Source organism: Paramormyrops kingsleyae, chromosome 4 (genome assembly GCF_048594095.1).
Source record: "Paramormyrops kingsleyae isolate MSU_618 chromosome 4, PKINGS_0.4, whole genome shotgun sequence".
In the NCBI taxonomy this organism is placed as follows: domain Eukaryota; kingdom Metazoa; phylum Chordata; class Actinopteri; order Osteoglossiformes; family Mormyridae; genus Paramormyrops; species Paramormyrops kingsleyae.
This window is the reverse complement of record NC_132800.1, coordinates 25,299,945-25,325,659: the sequence shown is the minus strand read 5'-3', so window position 1 is coordinate 25,325,659 and position 25,715 is coordinate 25,299,945. Positions and strand designations below refer to the sequence as shown.

The window sequence follows — 25,715 nt, the reverse complement described above, 5'->3', positions numbered from 1 at the left end:
ATTATATTTTCCAATGATTTTTGTTTCTGTTAGGTCTCCAGTTAAATTGATATTATTTACACTGATTTACTCTAATTGTGTCAGTAGTAAAGTGAATTAATTTAATTTAATCCACCAGACCGTGGTTTCATTATGTTACTCAGTTATTCTTTGGGTGACGCTGAAGCAGGACATTAATAGGACAGAACAGAAAGCCTTTATTGTCACTGTACAGGGAGGAGATACAGTAAATGGGTGATTCTCGCGAAATCATATTTAGGAGGTGGCATGAAGCATTCTGATGAAAAAGTAAATGCTATCAAAATGAGAAGGATGCAGTGATAAACATCTCATCATAGGCTACCTTGCATATGTTTTAAAGTGAATATCATTAAAAAAAAAATATGTTGTTTTTTCACATTTAAGAGTAAAATTCTCATTACCGCAACGTGTCCATCACTGAGTTTGGGTTCTTTGAAATAGAAATTTTAATATTTAAAATAAATAAAAAAGAAAAAGCTTCAGTGCAAGTAAAACTACTAATGGTTACAGTTAGGGATGCACCGATACCACTTTTTTGAAAAACGAGTACGAGTACTTGCATTTCAGTACTCGCCAATACCGAGTACTGAATAAAAACATGATTTAAATTTACAGGTAACAGCTTTAGTCATATAATTTAACAAAAAAAACAAGGGACTAGTTTGGAATTAAGAACATTTATTTAAAATGAAAAGCATGTTGTATGCAACATATTACAGAATAAATAATTTAAACAGTGACAGTGCAACTCAAGTATTTTTTTCAGTTTGTTGTAAACTCTGCCGCTTTGGACAACACAAGGGGCATTAATAAACATCTTTGCTCTTTAGTGCACAATATTTGAATAAACTAACAACATCCACCAATATAGAACTGTGGCAGTCAGTGCAACTGAGGTAGGTATTAACATCAAGTCTAAGACGACTCACTTAATGGAGCCTATTTGGAAAAAGTGAGTGGCAGGTTTTTTTTTTTAAGAAAAGTAGCTTTTCTGCATTATCAGCAGTCAGCCTGTTTCTGTTTTCATCTATAATGTGTGACACTGAGCTAAAAAGCCTTTCACTTTCTACACTGCTACATGGGGCTGAGAGGTATTTCTGGGCCATTTTAGCCAAAGTGGGGAACCTGATTTTGTTGACACCCCAGTACTTCAGAGGACTGTCTTCACGGCAGACTTGGGAGCCCTGCGTCATTCATGGCTTTAATCATGTTTTTCGCATTGTCACGAAGCACAACATGTACTGATGTTTTATGTATACCCCATGTCTGGAGCATTTCCTCAAACACATGCGCTATAGCCTGGCTGGTGTGCGAGCCGCGGAATTGTTTCGCATGTAATATGGCTCGTTGCGGCGTGAAACTCTCGTCTATCCACTGGGAGGTTAGGCTAATTAGCGACACGGGGCTAACACTGCTTGTCCAAATATCCGTGGTGAAACTAAACGCAGAGGAGCGTTGCAATAGGCTGTGAATATGTTTTTTCACGGAGTCGTGTAGTTTAGGCAGCTCCGTGTCAGTCATGTAGCGGCGGCTTGGGACATCATATCTGGGCTCCAGAACATGGAGGAGACGCAGGAATCCCACATTTTCTACCTCCGAGAGTGGTTGGTCACTCAATGCAATGTACTCGATAATTGCCTGTGTTATTTTCACAGCACGTGGATTGCCTCTGGACATTTTCTCTCGTCTTGCAAGAGTTTGCTGCAGCGTGGGTTGTGTTGGTTTAGAAGCGTGGGTAAACTCTTTGTACTCGTTGTCGTGTTGGGATTTTAGGTGCTTGATTAAATTACTTGTGTTAAATGCGCTACCTTTTGAGCCTCCTCTGGACAATTTCGCTGAGCACAATTTGCAGTCCGCCTTTGTTTTGTCATCTTCATTCACTTTGAAATAGTTCCACACGGCTGACATGTCTCGCCTCGCCTTCTCCCCGCTCTGAGCTGCAGCCGGGGCCTGGGGGCGGGCACTCGGCACCTGTGATTAACCCCTTACACGCCGCTCAAACATAGACATTTCTCAGACCGTGGTATCGGTCCCCGGTATCGGGGGACTTTTAACGAGTACGAGTACTTTAGAAAATGTGGTATCGAGGCCGATACCAGATACCGGTATCGGTGCATCCCTAGTTACAATAAATAAACATGTGGTATTTGGCATTCATCGATAAAAGAAGAGAAAATATTAGAGAAAAGAAATTTGTCCATGACGAATTTTCTCATCCACCGCAATAATTTTCAATCGTTTTTTAAGTCTACAAAGAACTTACATATTCAAGGAATTTTGAAGAGGGGACACTACTGGCTGTGACACTCAAGATGGCCACCAGGTAAGTGGTTCATTCTTTATCTCTCCTGATAAAAGTGAAAAGTTTGCTCATTTGAGTGCCCACACAACTTTTTGTTTCTCATTACCGATATACAAAGTTTTTAACGTTTTAAAAATTGAACGGTTAAAAATTTTTGATTTATTATTTACCTCATTAAGGTCTAAATATAAACGGTCAGTGAACGTTTAGCTAGGCCTCATGGTGCCTTCACAGAGGACAAAAAAATTTAAGGTCACTCATACGCCGCAACAGCATTATCACTCACCGCAACAATTGAAGACCTATATTTTTTATGAAATGTTGTATTCAACTGTGATATGCCATTTATTTTTCAGACAAGGATATGTTGGGAAAAAAAAGGCAGCAGCAAAGGCTAGACTGTCTAAGTTCAGGGAGAAAATTTACAGCAATCCAGAACTACTTGAGGAGTACAGAAGAAAGGAGAGAGAGAGGTTAGGGGACAGGGTGATAACAGGGAAAATGTTTAACCTTACACAGACAGACAGACAGACAGGCAGACACACACACACACACACACACACACACTTCAAAAATGGAACAAACAAAATTTTGTTCTAATTCAAACATTACTTTCATTACTATGTCTATGCTCAAAAATGCATTTTACCTTCTTTTTTTCCATTTTCAGATATCAAAAACGTAAGGAGAATGGTAAAATAAAGACAGTTCAGGATCTAACTGAAAGACACCATGAGATGTGCAGGGGAAAACCGCTTCTTTGTCCCAAGCATCAGATATCCGGGAGAAAGGGTCTGGTACTACCGTGAGAACATAAGGGACATAATTCCAGAACCGCTTCCTGTCACCTCCTCTGCCAGACATTTCTGTGTTTTGCCTGATGTATGGGCAAAGCACAAAAGGCGCACATAAATGAGTAGCAGTTGAAAAAAAGCAGTCACTCGTCATTCATTTCGAGTTGTTAGCTCATTAATTTGAGTTGCTGCTATTTGATTCTTTACATGACATTAGTCTAACAAAAAGTTTAGGTTCAGATTACTGTTACATTGTAAACTAAAGTAGAAGACCACATATGTTGCATAATGAAATGATTATCAGAACCACATAAATATGTTAAACCCATATATGTTAAACTACAATCATTTTGATTGTAAATTAAATTGTTGTTAGTACTGTAATTTTATGGACAAATGATTATGAATTTTCATAAAATAAATATATTCTTTAAATTGTGGTATTGTGTCAAGTATGTCATCTAAGCTCAGAAATCCTTGCTAAACTATGAATATACAGCACTAAATCTCATTTCCGAAACATTGAATTTAATCTCCGAAACACCATTCTCATTACCGCTATATTTGTTTATTAGCAAATTATTTAATTATTAGACAATGATATTTAGTTTGTAATTGTATTTACACAATTTATAGCACTTCTTTTTTAATCTCTGTTACAGAAAATATATATATATCAGTTTTCAGTTAAAATATCCTAAAAAAACAAGATGTAAATCATCAAGTATGTTGCGGTAATGAGAGAAATGAAGAAAATGATAAAACATAAAATATAAAAAGTAATGTCTCCTGAGTTATATATACCGCTGAGCAAGAGTGTTAATAATCTACTTTAAAAATTACCAAAAATATACATTTTAAACCATATATTTGATGTAATGTCATGTTGCGGTAATGATATTTTTTTCTGGACTCCATGTCTAAAATACCAATAAATATATAGAATTTTTTTTTTTTTTTTAATCTGAAAATATTGTTTTTATTAAGTTCAGACATTAACCTTAAATGCTCAGAAGGAAATTTGTTTTTAAATGCCTTTTGAAAATTTTCATGTTGGATTCATTTTAAATCTGGATTTCGTGAGAATCACCCAAAATAGGCATAAATATATAAAATGTACATATACAGGGGAGGGGGAAAGCCCCCCCCCCCCCCATCAGGATTACATTTAGTTACATTTTAGTCAGAGAGAAAAGCTATAAAATTATATTTTTCTTGTTTATTCAGCTCACTGAACACAGGCATTTATTTTAGTCAAACATACATTTCAGAGTAAAAAGGATTATAAAGGTTAAAAAGCAGAGATCTTACCTTTTTGCCAGGAGAACCAGCAACACGTCACAGTGACACTGAGGAGTTCATATTATAAAGCCAAAACCCTGGATAGAGGGGCTCAGTGAATGAGGAGGTGAATCTGTACAGGGGGGTCAGTCCATCAGAGGAGACTCTGTAGAAGGACAGAGCACCAGCCCCCCAGTCCAGATACACTCCTACTCTGCGGGAGCATGAGGGCTTTATGGGTATGAGAGTCTGTTTATTATTGTGGAGGACAGAGTAACTGTCAGGATCACACCACAGAATCCATGACTTGTTATTGAATCCAAGCAGACAGTCATCATTCTCTCCTTTCCTCCCGATCCCTTTATAAGTCACTCCTATCTGGGCTCCATATCCATCCCACTCAGCCTCCCAGTAACAGCGGCCAGTCAGACTCTCTCTGCACAGAACTTGGGGCTCACAGTCAAATCTCTCTGGATGATCAGGATATGGCTGCTCTGCCCCCCATGTCACCTTCCTGTTCCCCCCTGACAGAGACAGCCAAGTGTGTGCTGTGTTGGGGTCCAGCGTCAGCTGGCAGGAGTCTGTAGGCAGGAGGAAGAATTATTAATACCATCAGGCAGCCTGTACTTTATGTTTCTGTACAATATAAAAACAGCACAGCTTCCCCGAACGAAGCGGGAACTGAACTTTATGAAATAGCTCAGGAAATGTCGGACGGCACGCGACGCCGGCGGGAAGAGCCGCCAAAATGCGGCGCGAGCCAAACTAACAGCTTAATTACGGGTAAATAAAATTACACAGCAGCGACATTCATCAGACACATTCATCACAAGCATATTTACCACAAAACGGCACCAGATATTAATACTAAAAGTCAGTGTCTTTCCTTCTAACCGCTAAAGCCGGCGCGTGCGGCTTGAAAATGGCCATCAATAAAAGAATAAATATTTAATAATAATACTTAAATAAAGTGATATTTAAAAGTTTGGACCTGGATTCCGATACAAACACCTCCGAAATTGCGCTCCGTCAGGATACAGTATTTGCAGCGATTGTCTGACATGGTCTTTAGTCACAGCAAAGCCGCTCTGAATGCATTTCACATGCATCGGCTTATTTCCGTGAAGCGTGTCATACTGTATCTACTGATCCGGGAGAAACACTGCGGTGTCAAGCGGGGCGGAATAGGTGCCGCGCAAAGTCGGCAAACTAATGATAATACCGTTTACAAACCATTAATAAAAGCGGATTAAAACTACACAGATCGTGCATCATGAAAAATAGAAAGGTTATGTCATTAATTCAGAAAAACAGAAAATTATCACTCAGAAAAACGGGATGATTATTACGTTAATTCGGAAAAGCAGAATTGATTGCTTCTCAGATGAATGCAATACGCTTCCATAGGGAACCGCTTACCGCGCGTGTGACTCTACATGAGGCGCCGCTGCCGCGAGCCGTGAGCCCCGCATCTCGCGCAGGCACATGGCCGCTCTAATAACTTAATTAACATGGGCGCCCAAATGAAATTCGATATTTTCCGCCGCACATCCAGTGTGTCCCAGGTGCAAATTTCTTTTAGCACCATGGTTCGGGAAATCTTATTAATATTCATAAGCGAAGCCCTACATGATTGGCTGGCTCATTAATATTTATTAGAGGGGCACTACCTGATTGGCCAGTGAACATCGATATGCGCTGCCTGCTTTTTCTGCTTAAGGCAGGGGTGTCCAAATCCAGTCCTGGGGAGCCAGAGCCCAGTGTAGCTTAGTTCTTTGCCTGTTCCACCATAAATGATTCAGCTCAAGTGCTGTGTGGTAATTAGCACAAGCAGTTGAATCAGGTGTGTTAAATGAGGGGAAACCCAAAAATGTGCAGGGCTCTGGCCCTCCAGGACTGGATTTGGGCACCCCTGGTCTAAGGCATTCAGTGGCCAATCAGGAATATTCTCTCATGAATAGTAAGGACTGTTCCAGAAACACCCTGTAAAAATGCAAATTCACATTTCGCGCTTGAGGAGAGTCCGGTGTCACTGCCTACGGGTGCCGTCTTAGGACAACACTAACGAATCTCGCACAGAAAACACATACACTCACAAGAACAAATGCAAAGGATTCTTTTTTTTGTGATATTAAAGATGTATAACTACATCAGAATATGTTTTAGCCATCTTACACTCCCACACAAAGACAATATAAGCAGCTATAAAGTATTTGTAAAAAATATTTTTTTTAAACAATTAAAGGACGTGATAGTGTTTTTGGTGATGATTTTATGTTTTGTTTTTCTCAATTGGATGTTGTCTAAAATGACACAAAGAGAAATTCACCTAAACACAAACATGGAAATCCATCTACACACAATGCAAAAAGCCACACTCATCACAACAATCGTGTGAATACAACCATAACATAGTATTAATGGTATTATTAATAAAAAGATGCAAGCACACTTACATTTCTGTAAGCCTGGTCTGGTCCTGCACTCTCCACTGTGGTCCACACTATAGGAGAAGCAGAATGACATAGTGCTGCTTTATCCATTTATTTACTGGTGCCTCTTCTTCACATACATGCATAAGTATCTGTAGCGTGTCAGACTCACACTCTGTACTCACTTCAGCTTCTCCAGTTTACAGCTGGGATCCTCCAGTACAGCAGAGAGCAGCTTCACTCCCGAGTCTCCTGGGTGATTGTAGCTCAGATCCAGCTCTCTCAGGTGTGAGGGGTTTGACCTCAGAGCTGAATCCAGGGAAGAACAGCCTTCTTCTGTGACTCTACAGCCTGACAGTCTGCAGAGAGACAGACAAAGACTCCTCAATAAATAAGATCACCTCACCATTACAAGTGTAACAGTGGACGTTTTGCTGTTTCCACTTGCATTCCTGTGTGAGCCAGCTTTTCCCATATACTGTACTAACGGAATAGTGGTTAAATACTGGCCTCTAGTGGTATCACAGTTTTGGAGATTAAGCCAGCGGTAAGTTCTATTTAAACAGCGCTCCGATGTAATTAATTATTCATGCTTCGGTGAACCTTCCAAATCAACACTGATTGATAGAGATTGCATCTCCCTCCTTGTAGATATTGTCAGTGTACTTTGTGTTGTTGTTGTTTATGTAGTTTTGAGTGGATTTTTGTCGAAGTTTAGAAACCACACGTGAGGATAGCTAATATTCCGTCTCTCCCCATACTAGCATTGCTTATGTATTCCAAGCTGTGCCGCCCTGCGGACTCCCAACCTTGTGTTGTTTGTGCCAGGTGAATAAAACCGCTGCATGGTCCCACATCCCCTCGTTCTTTGAGTGAAAACCACAACGCAGACACATGAGGGGTTACACAAGCATTACTTTTAAGTAAAAGTGACTGCTGTAATAAATATTTCAATAATGATGCGAAATTAACAACACCTTCCAAACATTTTACAAGAACCTATACTCAACAGAACAAGAACCAGATGCAGTTGATATAGAATCATTTTTAAACAATCTAGACTTACCCATAATAACCAATGAAATAGCAGATACCCTTGATGCACCATTAACATCAGAAGGACTCCATAAGTTCCTCAACCAAATGCCTAACAATAAAGTGCCCAGACCGGATGGTTTCCCTGCAGAAATCTATTAACATTTTTGGGATGCATTATCTCCACTCTTCAATAGACAGATAGAGAAATTAAACATACATCACAAATTCCATCACATATGAGAACAGCGACCATTGCAGTGTTATTGAAACCTGATTAAGACCCAACACAACCCTCCAGTTACCGGCCATTACAGTGTTATTGAAACCTGATAAAGACCCAACACAACCCTCCAGTTACCGGCTATTACAGTGTTATTGAAACCTGATAAAGACCCAACACAACCCTCCAGTTACCAGCCACTCTCACTAATGAATACAAACTTGAAAATCATTACAAAAGCTCTCGCCACTCGGTTAGAGACAGTCATTCCTACTATAATCCATCCTGATCAAACAGACTTCATCAAGACAAGACTTGCCTCAGAAAACATCCATAAATCATTTAATTTAGTCAATATTGCTCAGCATACCCACACTAAAACCATAATTACATCATTAGAAACAGAAAAGGCATCCAACAGTCAGGTGGACATTTCTCTTTAACACATTCCATAGATTTGGCTTCGGAGAGTCGTTCACCCACTGGGTTAAAATGCTGTACACCTCACCCAAAGCTACAGTGTCACAGATGGGATCACATCACCTGCATTTACACTCCGATGGGGAAGACGGCCTGCCTGCCCACTCTCTCCTTCATTGTTTGCCATCTTCGTAGAACCACTTGCGGCAGCAATATGACAGAACAGTGAAATAAATGGAATTCATACCGATAACTCAATATAAAATTCTATATGCAGATGACATCTTGTTGTTTGTACAAAACCCTCAATCCTCACTACATGAAATTTTAATTTTATTAATACCTTTTCAAAACTAACAAACTACACAATAAACTGGAATAAACCCATAATATTCTCACTGTCTGAAGATGCCTGGGATTCTGCTGATTAGGATGGTCCATTTCACACCGGAAATATCCGGTACTTGGGTATCAACATCTCCCCTAGGCTGCTAGACTTGTTTACCCTAAACTACACCCCCTTACTCAAAACAAATGATGAATCTCCTACCCTCACTAATAGGACATATTTCAACAAACAAAATAAAAATTCTCCTCCAGATTAATTACTATTTCTCAATGCTTCCTATCATACCTTCAGAAAAATTCTTTCAAACTCTGAACTCATTAATGTCACATTTTTTACTGGAAAAACAAAAACGCAAAAATCAAACATTCCACATCTCAAGGCGGATTACAAGCTCAGATTTTTCTTCATTTTTACTTAGCAAATCAACTGCAACACTTAACTAAATGGTCACACTACATGGTTAGAGCAGGAGCAGCTGTACTGTAAAAATCTCAGACGTGCAGACTTACCCTTTCTCAATATTTCATTAAAGAAACATAACTGCTTTAACAATACTGCCATTTGCACAACGCTGACAGCCCAGTGGAAAGCCATTAAAATCACAAACTGCACTCTCAGACCCTGTAAATACACCCCAATATGGAATAATCTGGAATTCCTACTTCACAATCACACTATTAACTATTACTCATGGAAACAGAAAGGGATTACACATGTCCATCTCCTTTTCAATAACAGTAATTTCATGACATTAAAAGACTCAATCCATAAATACGGAGTTGAGAATAGGCAATTTTTGGGTGTCTAAGATAATTATCTTCATAATATGTGGGCCTGTATACCTGTTCACAGTGCACCATGAGTGTCACAGATAATTGTCTGCGTGCTATGTGGGCCTGTATACCTGTTCACAGAGCACCATGGGTGTCACAGATAATTATCTGCGTGCTATGTGGTCCTGCATACCTGTTCACAGAGCACCATGGTTGTCACAGATAATTATCTGCGTGCTATGTGGGCCTGTATACCTGCTCACAGTGGCCCATGAGTGTCACAGATGATTATCTGCGTGCTATGTGGGCCTGTATACCTGCTCACAGTGGCCCATGAGTGTCACAGATGATTATCTGCGTGCTATGTGGGCCTGTATACCTGCTCACAGTGGCCCATGAGTGTCACAGATGATTATCTGCGTGCTATGTGGGCCTGTATACCTGCTCACAGTGGCCCATGAGTGTCACAGATGATTATCTGCGTGCTATGTGGGCCTGTATACCTGTTCACAGTGGCCCATGAGTGTCACAGATGATTATCTGCGTGCTATGTGGGCCTGTATACCTGTTCACAGTGGCCCATGAGTGTCACAGATGATTATCTGCGTGCTATGTGGGCCTGTATACCTGCTCACAGTGCACCATGGGTGTCACAGAAAATTATCTGCGTTCTCTGTGGGCCTGTATACCAGCTATTACTTTGAAATCATTGGTTATTTTCTACCTTAGTATCTCCAGTGTACAGTGTGGAATACCCAGTAATACTCACCTCACTACCCCCAGTTTACAGTGTGGAATACCCAGGAAGACTGACCTCAGTATCTCCAGCTTACAGTGTGAATCCCCCAGTCCAGCAGAGAGCAGCTTCACTCCTGAATCCTGCAGGTCATTGTCACTCAGGTCCAGCTCTCTCAGGGGTGAGGAGTTTGATCTGAGAGCTGAAGCCAACGTGTCACAGCATGTCTCTGTGAGATTACAGCTGTTCAGCCTGGAAAAAGAAAATATGTTAAGACACAGACACATATATAACCTACACATTGTTAATAGTACTGACAGCAACATTAAAACAAGCGAGCAGCACAGGCCACTGGGGGACTCAGAGGGGGAATGGGGGGGCAGTCACCACCCTAGTGACCGCATGGCTGAAAATGCCACTATTAGCTGCCCATCACACGGGTGCCCCCTTCACTGGAGTTGGTGCCTTATAGAGCGAGAAGATGTGATCAAGTGTATTAATGAGAGCCCTTCTAGTGGAGGATATGTGATGTAGTGCCCTAAAAGGTGCCCATACAATGGTATAAGCGGCTCCTATGGGTACCCTTCTAACGGAAAAGGGGACCATTATGAAGAGCCCTTCTAGTGGAGGATATGTGATGCAGTGCCCTAAAAGGTGCCCATACAATGTATAAGCGGCTCCTATGGGTACCCTTCTAATGGAAAAGGGGACCATTATGAAGAGCCCTTCTAGTGGAGGATATGTGATGCAGTGCCCTAAAAGGTGCCCATACAATGTATAAGCGGCTCCTATGGGTACCCTTCTAATGGAAAAGGGGACCATTATGAAGAGCCCTTCTAGTGGAGGATATGTGACGTAGTGCCCTAAAAGGTGCCCATACAATGTATAAGCGGCTCCTATGGGTACCCTTCTAATGGAAAAGGGGACCATTATGAAGAGCCCTTCTAGTGGATGATATGTGATATAATGCCCTAAAAGGTGCCCATACAATGGTATAAATCAGGATTCTTCAACTCATGGTCCTCGAGGTCTGAGCACTGCTGGTTTTCCAACCTTCCTTTACCTGTCAGTCAGGTGTGAAGCCTCTGACCAATCAGAATCAGTAATTATTAAACAACTACCTGGGAGAACTGAAAACACGGCCTGGATTTGGAATCGAGGTCCAGATTTGAAGAACCCTGGTATAAATGGTCCCTATGTGTATCCTTTCCATAGAAAAGGGTGCTGGACCAACCTATCCCAGGCCATCAGAGCAGCAAATAGTGCAAAAGCTGAGAGAATCCACAGCCACTCCCAAAACACTGGGGACGTACGACACATGTGGCAGGACATCTGGGCATCACCCACTACAGGACATCTCCACCTGCCTGTGACAGTGAGACCTCTCTTCCAGATGTGCTGAGTCACATCTATGCACGGTTTGAAGCACAGAATGTCATGGCAGCAAGGAAGATCACCCCTCCCCCCAGCGACCAGGTGCTCCACCTGACCATGAGTGATGTGAGGAGAACTCTGTTCACAATCATCTCACAGAAGGCCGCCGGACCAGACAACATTCCTGCTCTTCTATTACTGCATATGTGATACAATCCCAAGATTTTGGATGTTCCTTACAGCTGTTTTTATGAATTTTGATATTTCATTCATCTCCATGAGGAAATTGCCTTTTTACCTCCCCCATCTTGCTCTCCATGAAACTCACAGACACATACACAGGTAAGAGAAAGTTTGGGGGTAACAGCAAAGCTTTGGCCAGTATTCAGTACATCTGCAGTGACTGGCATTAAGGGACCTGCTCAAGGGGACCAGTGATGACATCACTCTGCCGGCCAGGAGATCTGAACCAACGGCCATCCGCTCACGGACACCGAGTCCGAACCCAAAGAGTCACGTTCCACACCCAGTATTTCCAGAAATTCTTCTTACAGTGTCCAGAACTGAAAAAGAATTTTTGAGTGGTTTGCCCAGTATTAAGACAAACTGGAACATTCTGTGAAATTCTGGCTCTTAGTTGTTTTTCACAAAAAGGATGGTTACTAACTAAAGCATTACTAACTTCAGCCAAAATCCATCCATCCATCCATATTCTGAAACCGCCAATCCTGTTCAGGGTCACGGGGCTCTGGTGCAGATCCCGGAGGCTATGGGTGCAAGGCAGGAAATAACGAGGCGTCAACCCATCACAGGGCACACACACACACAAACACACACACACACACACACACACACGCACACGCACACACACACACAAGGCAGGAAACAAACCAGGACAGGGTGCCAACCCATCACAGGGCACACGCACACACACACACACACACACACACACACAAACACACACACACACACACACACCAATGGGCAATTTGAACTTCAGCCAATATAAAACCTGAATTCCGAAAAATCTTTTTTGGTTATTAATCCAGGAGGGGGAAATAAATAAAATAGTTATACAATTTCAATACATATTTAATACAGTGCATCTGTACTACTGCAAAACTAGATGTGTTGTCACATCCTTAGCCAGGAGCAGCTGAGGCCAGCAGAGGGCACCAGTGAGCAGCCAGCGACAGCAGTCTTCTGGAAGCTCCCAGCTTTGGGTCCATCGTATGAACACGGCTGCTGACAATAAGTCTCACATAGCATTTCTGTGGAGCTGGTGTGAGACTCAGCAGGCTAAGCCTCTAGGCCTGTGGTCGGAAGACTGCTGGTTCGAGATTCGGCAGAATAGTCACATGTCTGTGGGCCCATGAGCAAGGCCCTTAAACCTCCAGTTCCAGGGGTGCTGGACGCCAGCCGACCCAGTGCTGTGACCCCTAAGCTTGTTCTCCCTGTAAATGTGTCTGTGTCTCTCATGGAGAGTGAGAAGAGAAGCAAACCAATATACCTGTACTTGTGCAAATAAAGGACCATTTCACCTATAAACCCTCCAGATAAAGAGCCTCTTTGTTTCTATAGCAGGTTAGGATGCTGTCCCAGTTATCGGAAGGCATAGTGCATGTTAGTGGAAATGTCACTTTTGTGTTTTTTATTACATCACTACCCTCAGTCATTATAAAATCTGGGTTCAAAAACAAATCTAGCCAAGTCATTAATGCATGCGGAGGAATAGATTGTATGTTTGGTATATTTCAAACAATACTAATAATTTACTGCCAGAGAAGACATGTTTTACATCCTTACATCACTTACAGAGCTGTCTTGCATGTCTTGACCACAGACAGCAGCCTCCAGTGCTCATGATCTGATCTGAAGAATTTCTTCAGATCAAACACATCCAGCTCCTCATCTGACATTAGTAACACAAAGGCCAGAGCTGAATACTGTGCAGGTGAGAGGTCTTCTGCTGAAAGGCTTCCTGAATTCAGGTATTTTTGCACCTCCTCTACTAGAGAATTGTCACCCAGTTCATTCAGACAGTGGAACAGGTTGATGGTCCTTTCTGGAGATAGATTCTCCTTTATTTTCCCCTTGATGTATTGCGCTGTTTCCCCAATGTTATGTGAGCTGAATCTTCTCTGTCCCAGTAGCCTTTGTAACAGAGTCTTACTGGAGTCTGTTGAGAGGCCCAGGAGGAATCGGAGGTAGAGGTCCAAGTGTCCATTCTTGCTCTTTAATGCCTTTTTCACTGCAGTCTTCAGCAGGTCAGCTGATGACTTTGATAGAAACACGTACAAAGCAGCGAGATACTCCTGGATGCTCAGATGCACAAAGCAGTACACCTTCTCCCGATACAACCCATATTCCTCTTTAAAGACTTCTGTGCACACTCCAGAGTAAACTGAAGCTTCTCTGACGTCAAGGTCACTCTTTTCCAGATCTTTCTCGTAAAATATGAGATTGCCTTTCTCAAGGTTATGAAAAGCCAGTTTACCGAGTTTTAGAAGGAGGCGTCTAATATCATTAGTTTCATTGTTTTTCATCCATCCATCGATCAGTTTTCTGAACCAGCTTGTCCAATTCTGGGTCATGGAGGTCTGGGGCCTATACTTGTCATTTTTTAAACTCACCTGAAAGATCAGGAAGTGTGTGTACATCTCAGTCAGAGTCCTTGGAATTTCTCCACTGTCAGTCTCACAAAAAAGACTTTCAAGCACAGTGGCTGAAATCCAGCAGAACACAGGTATGTGGCACATGATGAAGAGGCTCCTTGATGATTTCACATGTGTGATAATCCTGCTGGCCAGGCTCTCATCACTGAATCTCCTCCTGAAATACTCCTCCTTCTGGGCATCACTGAACCCTCGTATCTCTGTCACCTGGTGGACATACTTAGCAGGTATATGATTGGCTGCTGCTGGCCGGGAGGTTATCCAGAGGAGAGCGGATCGAAGCAGATTCCCCTTAATGAGGTTAGTCAACAGCACATCCAGTGATGTTTTCTTTGTTACATCAAACCAACTCACATTGTTCTGAAAATCTAGAGGAAGGCGACACTCATCCAGACCATCAAAGATGAACAAGATCTTGCACCTAAACAGCTCAGTGGATTGAAATAATTTTAGTTCTGGGTCAAAGTGGTAAAGAAGTTGAATCAGACTGAATTCACCCACAAGCAAATTCAGGTTCCGGAAAGAAAGAGCAAATATGAAGTGAACATCCTGGTTTGCTTTTCCTTCTGCCCAGTCGAGAATAAATTTCTGCACAGAGACTGTTTTCCCGATACCTGCCACCCCTTTAGTGAGTACAGTTCTGATAGGTGTCTCACGCCCGCATAAGGGTTTAAATATATCATTGCACTTGACTGTAGTATCTTCTGTTCGCCTTTTCTTGGGTGCTGTTTCAATCTGTCTCACTTCATGTTCATCATTGACTCCTCCAGCTCCCCCTTCAGTTATGTAGAGTTCTGTGTAAATCTCTTTGAGAAGTGTTGGCTGTCCTTCCTTAGCTTTCCCTTCAGTTACAAACTCAAATTGCTCCTTCAGGTTACATTTAATTCTGTTCAGCATGAGCTCCCCTGAAGAAATATGGGAGGAAAATGCAGTTATTCAAGAAGATTCTGACCAGTATGAGAAGAATATAAACACACACACACACACACGTTTTTCACTGTGATGAATGATACTTTAAGTTTCACATCATACACATTTATTTCTGAAACACCACATACATGCAGATAATACCATAAATATCTTACTTTTCTTCAATATGTCACCCAGCTCACTTCCTTCTTGGGGACCTGAAATTAGAAAGAATTTCAAATTCATTTCTATCTTCAACATCAGTCTGTAACAAACTGTTCATCATTTCCCATATAATGCTATATAATATATGCATTTAAGAGCTTAAAAGGATTACATTTTATATGAAAAACAAGAAAAGTTAAAAGCATGATTACACAGTCTCTCAGCAAGGTCATTCAGGTTCATATTCTTCAGGATTTCAAGTGTAACTTCAAGAGCACCAGCTTCCATATAGTAACTTATCATCTTGTCTGCAAGGTCTGTTCTATCCAAGACCTTCACCTGACCCCTGGGAAGGGGCTTTAACTGTTTATACTTTGTGCGACTCAGTTTCCATTTAAACTTCTTCAGCTCTTCATCATCGAGCTCCTCCAGATACTCCAGCAAGAGGTCGGGGAGCGAGGTCTGGGCCTGCAGAATGTCGGAGATGAGTCCATGAGACTCACAAACCCGTACATGGTCACTCACACACATGCACTGACCTTTCTGTTAACAGAAGGCAGGTTTCCTGCTCACAGTCTTATGTGGCTGCTGGAGACACCTGCTGTGATTCTTTCATTACTATAGGAGACACACGTGTGTTTATTTCTGCATTATTATTTAACCTTATTTAAGCAGGTTAGTCTCACTGATTTTAAAATCTGTTTTTAAATTCAGACCTGTCCAATATAAACAGCAATAAAAATAGTTTAAGACCCAATAGAGCACATAAAAACAATAGGGTCAAAATCAAGTTATTCTGTTCCAGCCCGTCTGTACCATTTGCTGTAGGGCAGTACGGAAGTAATATAATTATACATATTTTAGATTAAGTTATTCTGTACCAGCCTGTCTATACCATTTGGTGTAGGCAGTACGGTACGGAAGTAGCCTGGGGAAGAGCACTGTGGAGAGGGAGCTTTTTGTCTGCTATGTTCAGCAACCTTCAGCTGAAAATCGTTACTCAGCTTAAGCTTCCCTGCCTTTCAGTGTCTGGTATTTATGGACAAAATGCATCAAATGCCGAAATGCTGTAGCCAAACCTCTCGGTGAGCCATTACTTAGATGATTATGGCTGTAAGGAAACCAGGTCCTGTGTATCAGTCTGACTCTGCAATAAAAACCAAAAGTAATGTTAGCTTTATATTCAAAAGTCTTAACAGCTGCAATATCTTACAACCAAAGCAAACTGGTCAGTTTTTACTCACACAGGCAGTTTGCAGTCGCAGGGAGAGACGTCCACTGATCATTTGGACTCATAACTATGGGCCATATTTCACCCTGTGTTTAAGTCAAAAAATGGTATAGCCATTACACTGCATGTTCCTTCAGTACTCAATGGGTACTTTGGATATTAAACTATAAGGAGGGAGGCTGGCCTTGATGTAATGTGCAACCAGCTCCTCAAAGTACTTCATCACCACTGAGGTGAGAGTGATTGGCCTGTAATAACTGAGGCAGGTTATATCAGACTTTTTTGGGACAGGGATGATGGTGGATGACCTCAAGCAGGGAGGGATGGTGGGTTTGGTTAATGAGAGATTGTAGATCTTGGTGAGGATACCAGAGAGCTGGGAAGGACATGCTTTGAGTATTTTGCCTGATTCTCTCAGGACCAGCTGCTTTCCTCGGGTTGACTTGCCTGAGTGCTCATCTCACTTGGTGTTCCTGCAGAGTGAGTGTGTGAGTGCTGGAGGCTGGGGGGGGGGGGGGGGCAGTGTGACTGTGTCTGACCTGTGTGGCTCAAAGCGAGCAAAGAAGCTGTTTATACTCTGGTCACCAGAGCGAGGAAGCGGCTGTACCACCTGAGGCAGCTGAGGAGATTTAGGGTCACTCCAGTGATCCTAAAAACCTTCTACTCAGCTGCTGTGGAGAGCATCTTGACCATGAACATTACGGTATGTTTTGGGAACTGTTCTCTAAAGGAGCACATAGCCCTGCAGAGGGTGATCAGGGTGGCCGAGCGTCGTGTCAGATCTCCTCTGCCCTCCCTGCTGGACACCTACAATAAACGGTGCAGGTCCAGAGGTACCAAGATAATTAAGGACTCCTTACACCCCGCAAACTGTCTGTTCCGCGGGCTGAACTCAGGCAGACGGTTCCGTTGCCTCATGTCCAGGACAGAGAGACTCAGGAAGCTTTTTCCCCCAGGCCATAAGGCTTCTCAATTCACACTAATTCTGGTCATTCTGTACACTACGTATGTTTGTACTGGTCCTACATTTTCAGTTTCTGTGCCGTCTTGGCAGCTTTGATGCCCTTCCTCAGGTCATCTCTCCCTGTGCTGTACCCTGTCCCCAGTCCCCTGTCCTGAAGACAGTATGGCGGTTCCTGATGAGTGAGTGGACTTCTGTCATCATCCAGGGTTTCTGGTTTGGAAAAACCTGGGCGGGTTTGTTGACACTGACATTGTCAGCACAGTTTGCAATGTAGAACAGCACAGTTTGTGTGTCCTGCTCTAAATCCTGATATTCAAATAGACTCCAGTCGTTGTGTGTAGCTGGGAAATAGCGCCCCCTGGCCAAGTCTTACTTTCTTCCTGAGGGGGATATAGGCTGGTATGAGGAGAAGAGCAAGGTGGTCTGACTGGCCTAAATGTGGTAAAGGCACAGTTCTGTAGCCATGCTTGATATTAGAATAAACACTGTCAGGTATGTTTTGCCGCCTGGTGGCAGAGTTCATGTATTGAGTGAATTTGGGGGGAATAGTGACTGTCTGTGGTTTGGCTGTGTGAAAACTGAAAGGCGACAAAGGGAGTACTGGCACTGAATAACAAGGGGAGCATTGGCACCTGGCACTGAATAACAAGGGTAGCACTGGCACCTGGCACTGAATAACAAGGGGAGCACTGGCACTGAATCACAAGGGTAGCACTGGCATCTGGCACTGAATAACAAGGGGAGTACTGGCACCTGGCACTGAATAACAAGGGGAGTACTGGCACTGAATAACAAGGGTAGCACTGGCACTGAATCACAAGGGTAGCACTGGCACCTGGCACTGAATAACAAGGGGAGCACTGGCACTGAATCACAAGGGTAGCACTGGCACCTGGCACTGAATAACAAGGGGAGCACTGACACTGAATCACAAGGGTAGCACTGGCACCTGGCACTGAATAACAAGGGGAGCACTGGCACTGAATCACAAGGGTAGCACTGGCACCTGGCACTGAATAACAAGGGGAGTACTGGCACTGAATCACAAGGGGAGTACTGGCACTGAATCACAAGGGTAGCACTGGCACCTGGCACTGAATAACAAGGGGAGTACTGGCACCTGGCACTACATAACAAGGGGAGCACTGGCACCTGGCACTGAATCACAAGGGGAGTACTGGCACCTGGCACTGATTAACAAGGGGAGTACTGTCACCTGGCACTGAATCACAAGGGGAGTACTGGAATCTGGCACTGAGTCATAAGGGGAGTACTGGCACCTGGCACTGAATCATAAGGGGAGTACTGGAATCTGATTCTGAATAACAAGGGGAGTACTGGCACCTGGTACTGAATAACAAGGGGAGTACTGACACCTAGTACTTAATAATAAGGGGAGTACTGACACCTAGTACTTAATAATAAGGGGAGTACTGGCACCTGGTACTGAATAACAAGGGGAGTACTGGCACTTGGCATTGAATAACAAGGGGTTCACTGGTACCTGGCCCTGAATAACAAGGGGAGTACTGGCACCTGGCACTGAATAAGAAGGGGAGCACTGGCACCTGGCACTGAATAACAAGGGGAGTACTGGCACCTGGCACTGAATAACAAGGGGAGTACTGGCACCTGGTACTGAATAACAAGGGGAGTACTGGCACCTGGTACTTAATAATAAGGGGAGTACTGGCACCTGGTACTGAATAACAAGGGGAGTACTGGCACCTGGTACTGAATAACAAGGGGAGTACTGGCACCTGGCACTGAATAACAAGGGGAGTACTGGCACCTGGCACTGAATAACAAGGGGAGTACTGGCACTTGGCATTGAATAACAAGGGGAGTACTGGCACCTGGCACTGAATAATAAGGGGAGTACCGGCACCTTGTACTGAATAACAAGGGGAGTACTGGCACCTGGTACTGAATAACAAGGGGAGTACTGGCACCTGGTACTTAATAATAAGGGGAGTACTGGCACCTGGTACTGAATAACAAGGGGAGTACTGGCACCTGGTACTGAATAACAAGGGGAGTACTGGCACCTGACACTGAATCACAAGGGGAGTACTGACACCTGGTACTTAATAATAAGGGGAGTACTGGCACCTGGTACTGAATAACAAGGGGAGTACTGGCACTTGGCATTGAATAACAAGGGGTTCACTGGTACCTGGCCCTGAATAACAAGGGGAGTACTGACACCTGGTACTTAATAATAAGGGGAGTACTGGCACCTGGTACTGAATAACAAGGGGAGTACTGGCACTTGGCATTGAATAACAAGGGGTTCACTGGTACCTGGCCCTGAATAACAAGGGGAGTACTGGCACCTGGCACTGAATAAGAAGGGGAGCACTGGCACCTGGCACTGAATAACAAGGGGAGTACTGGCACCTGGCACTGAATAACAAGGGGAGTACTGGCACCTGGTACTGAATAACAAGGGGAGTACTGGCACCTGGTACTGAATAACAAGGGGAGTACTGGCACCTGGTACTGAATAACAAGGGGAGTACTGGCACCTGGCACTGAATAACAAGGGGAGTACTGGCACCTGGTACTGAATAACAAGGGGAGTACTGACACCTAGTACTTAATAATAAGGGGAGTACTGGCACCTGCTACTGAATAATAAGGCGAGTACTGGCACCTGCTACTGAATAACAAGGGGAGTACTGGCACTTGGCATTGAATAACAAGGGGTTCACTGGCACTTGGCATTGAATAACAAGGGGAGCACTGGCACCTGGTACTGAATAAGAAGGGGAGCACTGGCACCTGGCACTGAATAACAATGGGAGTACTGGCACCTGGCACTATATAACAAGGGGAGTACTGGCACCTGGCACTGAATAACAAGGGGAGTACTGGCACCTGGTACTGAATAACAAGGGGAGTACTGGCACCTGGTACTAAATAACAAGGGGAGCACTGGCACCTGGCACTGAATAACAAGGGGAGTACTGGCACCTAGTACTTAGGGTCACTGGTCTACAGGAGAGTGGGTGTTTCAAGGAGCTGCTCATCAAAGGCTGTCAACGGTTTATACTCAACACTCACAATGAGTTCATTTATGCATCATGGCCATCACATGTACTCTTTATTCATTCCACGCGTCTTTAGTGCACCTACACACGGAATTAACATTTGCATGTGCGAGATGCAGTACCACCAAAAATCTTGGAGGCAGTATGGTCACCTTTTGTCACAGAACTATGTGTTTATTTATGGTACAGTTTTAGTATAAAAGTATCATTTTTTTTTAAGAGTAAATGGTCAGAAGTTACAACAAAATGTTTTCATACGCAGGAGAAAAACACAAACACCTCGTACCAACTGTCAGGCACGGTGGTGGAGGGGTGATGATTTGGGCTTGTTTTGTAGCCACAGGACCTGGGCACCTTGCAGTCATTGAGTCAAGCATGAACTCCTCTGTATACATGAGTATTGTAGAGTTAAATATGAGGTCATCCATCTGACAGATAAAGCTTGGCCAAAATTGGGTCAAGCAACAGGATAATAATCCCAAGCACACCAGCAAATCTACAACAAAATGGCTAAAAAAGAAAAGAAGTCTTGCAATGGCCCAGTCAAAGTCCAGACCTCAAGCCGACTGAAATGCTGAAGCAGCGTCGTATAGAAGAGTGGGTCAAAACTCCTCCATAATGATATGAGTGACTGATAAAGTCACACAGGAAATGATTACTTAGAGTCATTGCTGCTAAAGGTGATGCTACAAGCTATTGAATAATTGTACTTAGTTTTTCACACACAGCTTTTTCAGTTTGGTTTCATTATTGTTATAAATAACATAAATAAACAATAACATGCTGAACTGTTGTTTGTTTTTATATTGATCTGTGTGAGGAAATTCTCTTCATGCTTCTGCCAACTTGCTCACTGTAAGTGAGATCAAGCTGGTTATGAAGGGCAGCCACCCATAGCAGCACTCAGGGAGCTGGGAGCTAAGGGCCTTGCTGAGGAACCTGCAGATGTGCCAAGACTGATCTCAGACCAGTGACCTTCTGATCACAGGCACAGAGGCTTAGCCCACTGAACCACATGCTGCCCCCACACCTGAAGGCAGATTTAAATACATTTAGAACCTGGTAAGGTCCAGGTAATTTTTTTAGAGTATTATGTCCTTACATGCAAAACTTTCTTTTTCACTTGACTGTATGTTTTCTCATCATGTTACCTAATAGCAGCATTTAGGGAGAAAACAATAAAGGCCCAAGGACTGATCCCTGTGGTACTCCTTATTGGACCGGTGACTTTGACAACAGAGTACGGTTATTTGCCAGAGCATACTGATGTCAATTAGTCAAAGAGGATTTAAACCAATTCAACGCACTTCCACACATCCCATCATCAAATTCAAGTCTATGTAATAGATTAAATTGGTCGATTGTCACGCTGTCAGGAACAATTGCCAGTGTTATGAATTATATGACTATAGTTAAGGCAGTTTCAGTTCTGAGTCCCTGACAGAATCCTGTCTGGAATCTATCCAGTATTTTGTGTGTCTAAAAGTATGACTGCTGTAACTGAGCAGTAACTATCTTCTTCAGAACTCTGGACAGAAATGGTACATTAGAGACAGCTAGGTCTGTAATTGCTGAGCTTCTGTGGGTCCAAACTTGGTTCCTTCAGTAGTGGTCTCATTCCTGCTACTTTACATTGGTCAGTGTTGGCCAATTGCCTGGGGACAGGGACGCATTCATTGTGGCAGTTATGGGTCTTGCCAGAACTCCCTGGGATTCTGTAAGAAGTGGAGTGGGGATTGGGTCCAGAGGACAAGTGGTCAGTTTGGTTTTAGTGATTATTGTCGTTTTTAACTTCTCTTCATTGTTTAATTCTAAAACATTAAGGGTGTGTGCATCAGTTACTTGTGAACCATTTGAATATGTTTGTAATTTTATTATTAAAGAAGTCCATAAAATGTTCATTATCAGTGTCACTTGGTAGCAGAGGTTCAGCCTTAGCTGTTAGATAAGCTATTGCCTTAAAAAAGCAGTGAGGGTTATTTCTATTGCCATCAATAAGGTTACAGTAATAGGCTGTACATTATAAAAGATGCAAGATGCAGCATGTTTAACAGTAAATTCTCACTGTTTTATCATTTTCCCCAAAACCATACATTTTATTCACTTTTATGTCACAGGTGATTGTGAGATGGCCCAGTGTAAGTTATTATTTTTTTTAAGCTCAAACAACATTTTTTGTTTATTGCAGTGCATATCAACTTCAGTGCACTCAAGTTAGGCACACTCAAAATAAGACACTGAAACAACTGAAAGTCAAAACTGTTTGTTACAGTGTAACTCCTGGCTCTGATTCCACATTCACACACACCTCCATACAGAACTGGTAGCTACTGCTCCACTAAAATCATGCTGCCTGTTATTGTTCTGCTGCACATGTGGGTCACTGCAGGACTGTCACCAGTTCACACTGGAATCTGATACTGACACTTCTGCATTTAATTTTTTTTTTTAAACATAGAAGTGAAACTTTTGAGGCCCTATGTTGTTTTAGGGAAATTATTAACATATGATGCTAAATTAAATTTTTTATTAATTTTTTTTTTTTTCTATTATAGAGCTTTTAAAATATATGGTAAGTTTCCATTTTGTACTCTGTGCTGAGGCTGGTCAGATAGTTCCTGCAAGTTCTACAGGAGCAGGAAGTATGTGTAACACATAGATCACGCAGAAAACAAGCCCTGTGTTTATTACTATTATCACATTGGTCTATTCAGTAACTAATGTAACAAAGTACTGTGTAAGTAAGAATTACTACACAAAACAGCTCACAGAGGAACACTGAGACAGCCACGCAAAGACATAGCAACATTCTTATGTGGCTGATTATACTGATTTAAAATATATATTTAAAAATACATTATTTTTCCTTGGGTCTTCAACATGTCACACTTCTAGTCCTGCAATTAAAAATCGTGAACTCCTACTAAAGTAACTGATATCATTTTGGTAAAATATTCTCCGTCTTACCTTGAGAACTGAACAGGAAGGCAGACAAAACTGGGAAATACTGGCTTTGGAGAGAGAAATTGCAATGCTAAAGATGTTGCAACTTCCTTTTTTGTAAGTATGGGGGGGGACAGAACACATGAAAGTTAAAGAGGGGTAGAACAGTTCAGTGGATGGATGGACGGATGGATAGATGGAAAGAAGATAAGATCAGAGGCGGCGCTACCATTAGGCAAAGTAGGCGAGCGCCTAGAGCCCCGAACTGCCAGGGCCCCATGACTTAAGTCGTACTAAGTATTTTTAGCAAGCACTTACAACTAACGTCTGAAATTATTAAAAATCCACTTGCTAAAACAGCATTTTTTCAAGTCTAGATTAAAAACGCACTTGTATAGCTTAGCGTATAGGAAACCTAGTCGATAGTCGCTCACTCCCAGTCAGACTAACAGTATGAGGTGAAGAGCTGGGTGGGGATCGGTGTCATTGGCTTTGGATAAACTGATGCGTCAGTGCTGTCACTCTAGCTTTACACTAGAGTGCTGATGTTCAGGGAGTCCCCATGCCTGTGTTCCCGCCTGTCTCTCCCTCTTTCTCATGCTGCTATAGCCAGATCTGCCAGAGCCTAGACAAATATTGCACTCGATCATTTTGCTTGCATTGCCTCTGGTTTCCTCAACTCTGGCTAATACACTATTTTCTTACTTCCTCCCTCACCCCTTCTGGGGTGTGCTGCCTGGAGCACCATGTCATCGAAGAATTTATGCCTCTGCTGCCTGCAAGACTACTGCCTTCACCGCCGGCAACTACCCTCCAACCTGCCTGCCCTTGGCTCACGCGATGCCTCTCCATCCTTCCCTGCGGCTGTGCCTCTATTAATCCTGCCATCGTGCATCAAGCACCCCGTGCCTGCACCGGTCGGCCACTGCATTGAGACTGATATTTCAACCCCTGTATTAGCTTAGTCATATCATCTTGTTTTGTTTGACTCATCTGCCAGCCCCTGGAGGATGGGCTCCCCCTTTGGGTCTGGTTCCTCCCAAGGTTTCTTCCTCTTAGGGAGTTTTTCCTTGCCACCGTTGCCTTTGGCTTACTCACTGGGGGGTCCTTACGTGCCAGAAATATAAAGCGCATTGAGACAATGTAATGTTGTGATAATGCGCTATATAAATAAAATTGCATTGCATTGCATTTGAAAATGCTCCGGCCCTGAGCTGATCCCAAAAGGTAAGACATTGAAACATAGACGGCCAAAGGGAGTGATAAACGTTGTGAGCTCCCCACTCTCTTGTGCTAAGGGTATCTGCCAAAACCCACTACCTGCATCCAGCTTTGTAAAAACCTGTCAGCCATTCAGCCGTGCTGATGACTGGTCCACTGAGGGCAATACATGCCTTTCTCTGCACACACCCTCATTGAGTTTGGTGAGGTCAACGCAAATTCTAATTTTAGCACTGGGTTTTGGGACCACTACTATCCCTGCACACCACTCACTGGGTTTCTCTATCTTTGAGATGACCCCCATTTCTTCCATTCATTTCAGATCTTTTACTTTTTCAGTTAAGGGGATCGGCTCGCTGCGAGGAGTAGTCAGAGCATAGGGGACAGCATTCTCTTTCAGGCGGATGTGATAATTACCATCAAGCCTCCCTAATCCAGTAAACACCTCTGGAAATTTATTTTTTGAAGATCTCCCCTGGGTCTTCTTTCTCACCCAGTGTGCTAAGTTCCTCCATTCGCTGAACAAGGTGTAATGCAGTGAGCACTGGTAAGCCCAGCAGTGGTCTGGCCAGGTTATCAATGACAAATACTGGCTGAGTGGAATTTTTATCCTTCCTTTCAAGTCTGCTCCGAATCTTTCCTACAACAGGCAACCTGTTGTTACTGGGGCCATACAGTCTTTTTGAGGTGTGCAGTGGGGGCCGTCTCTGCTGTAACTGTACAGTGTGGTAGGAATAGCTGTCAGTGCTGCCCCTGTATCCAGCTTAAAAGGCAGCACTTCCCCATTCATTCTGATATCTGAGTACCAGCCAGT

At 43.0% G+C, this 25,715-nt stretch overlaps 1 protein-coding gene and 1 pseudogene across 1 annotated transcript; both read right to left on the bottom strand.

Annotated features, from left to right (window-relative positions):
- LOC111835269 (NACHT, LRR and PYD domains-containing protein 12-like) overlaps window positions 1-25,715 on the bottom strand; it is a 202,143-nt pseudogene that overhangs the window by 120,759 nt on the left and 55,669 nt on the right.
- LOC140588789 (NACHT, LRR and PYD domains-containing protein 3-like) lies at window positions 181-24,325 on the bottom strand. The gene is made up of 9 exons (XM_072710954.1): window positions 23,705-24,325; window positions 16,734-16,806; window positions 15,702-16,636; window positions 15,501-15,542; window positions 13,556-15,320; window positions 10,445-10,618; window positions 7,016-7,189; window positions 6,855-6,901; window positions 181-4,979 (listed from the first exon to the last, which is right to left on the bottom strand). Exons 3-9 carry the CDS (start codon window positions 16,018-16,020, stop codon window positions 4,456-4,458), a joined length of 3,045 nt encoding a protein of 1,014 aa, XP_072567055.1. The 5' UTR covers window positions 16,021-16,636; window positions 16,734-16,806; window positions 23,705-24,325; the 3' UTR covers window positions 181-4,455.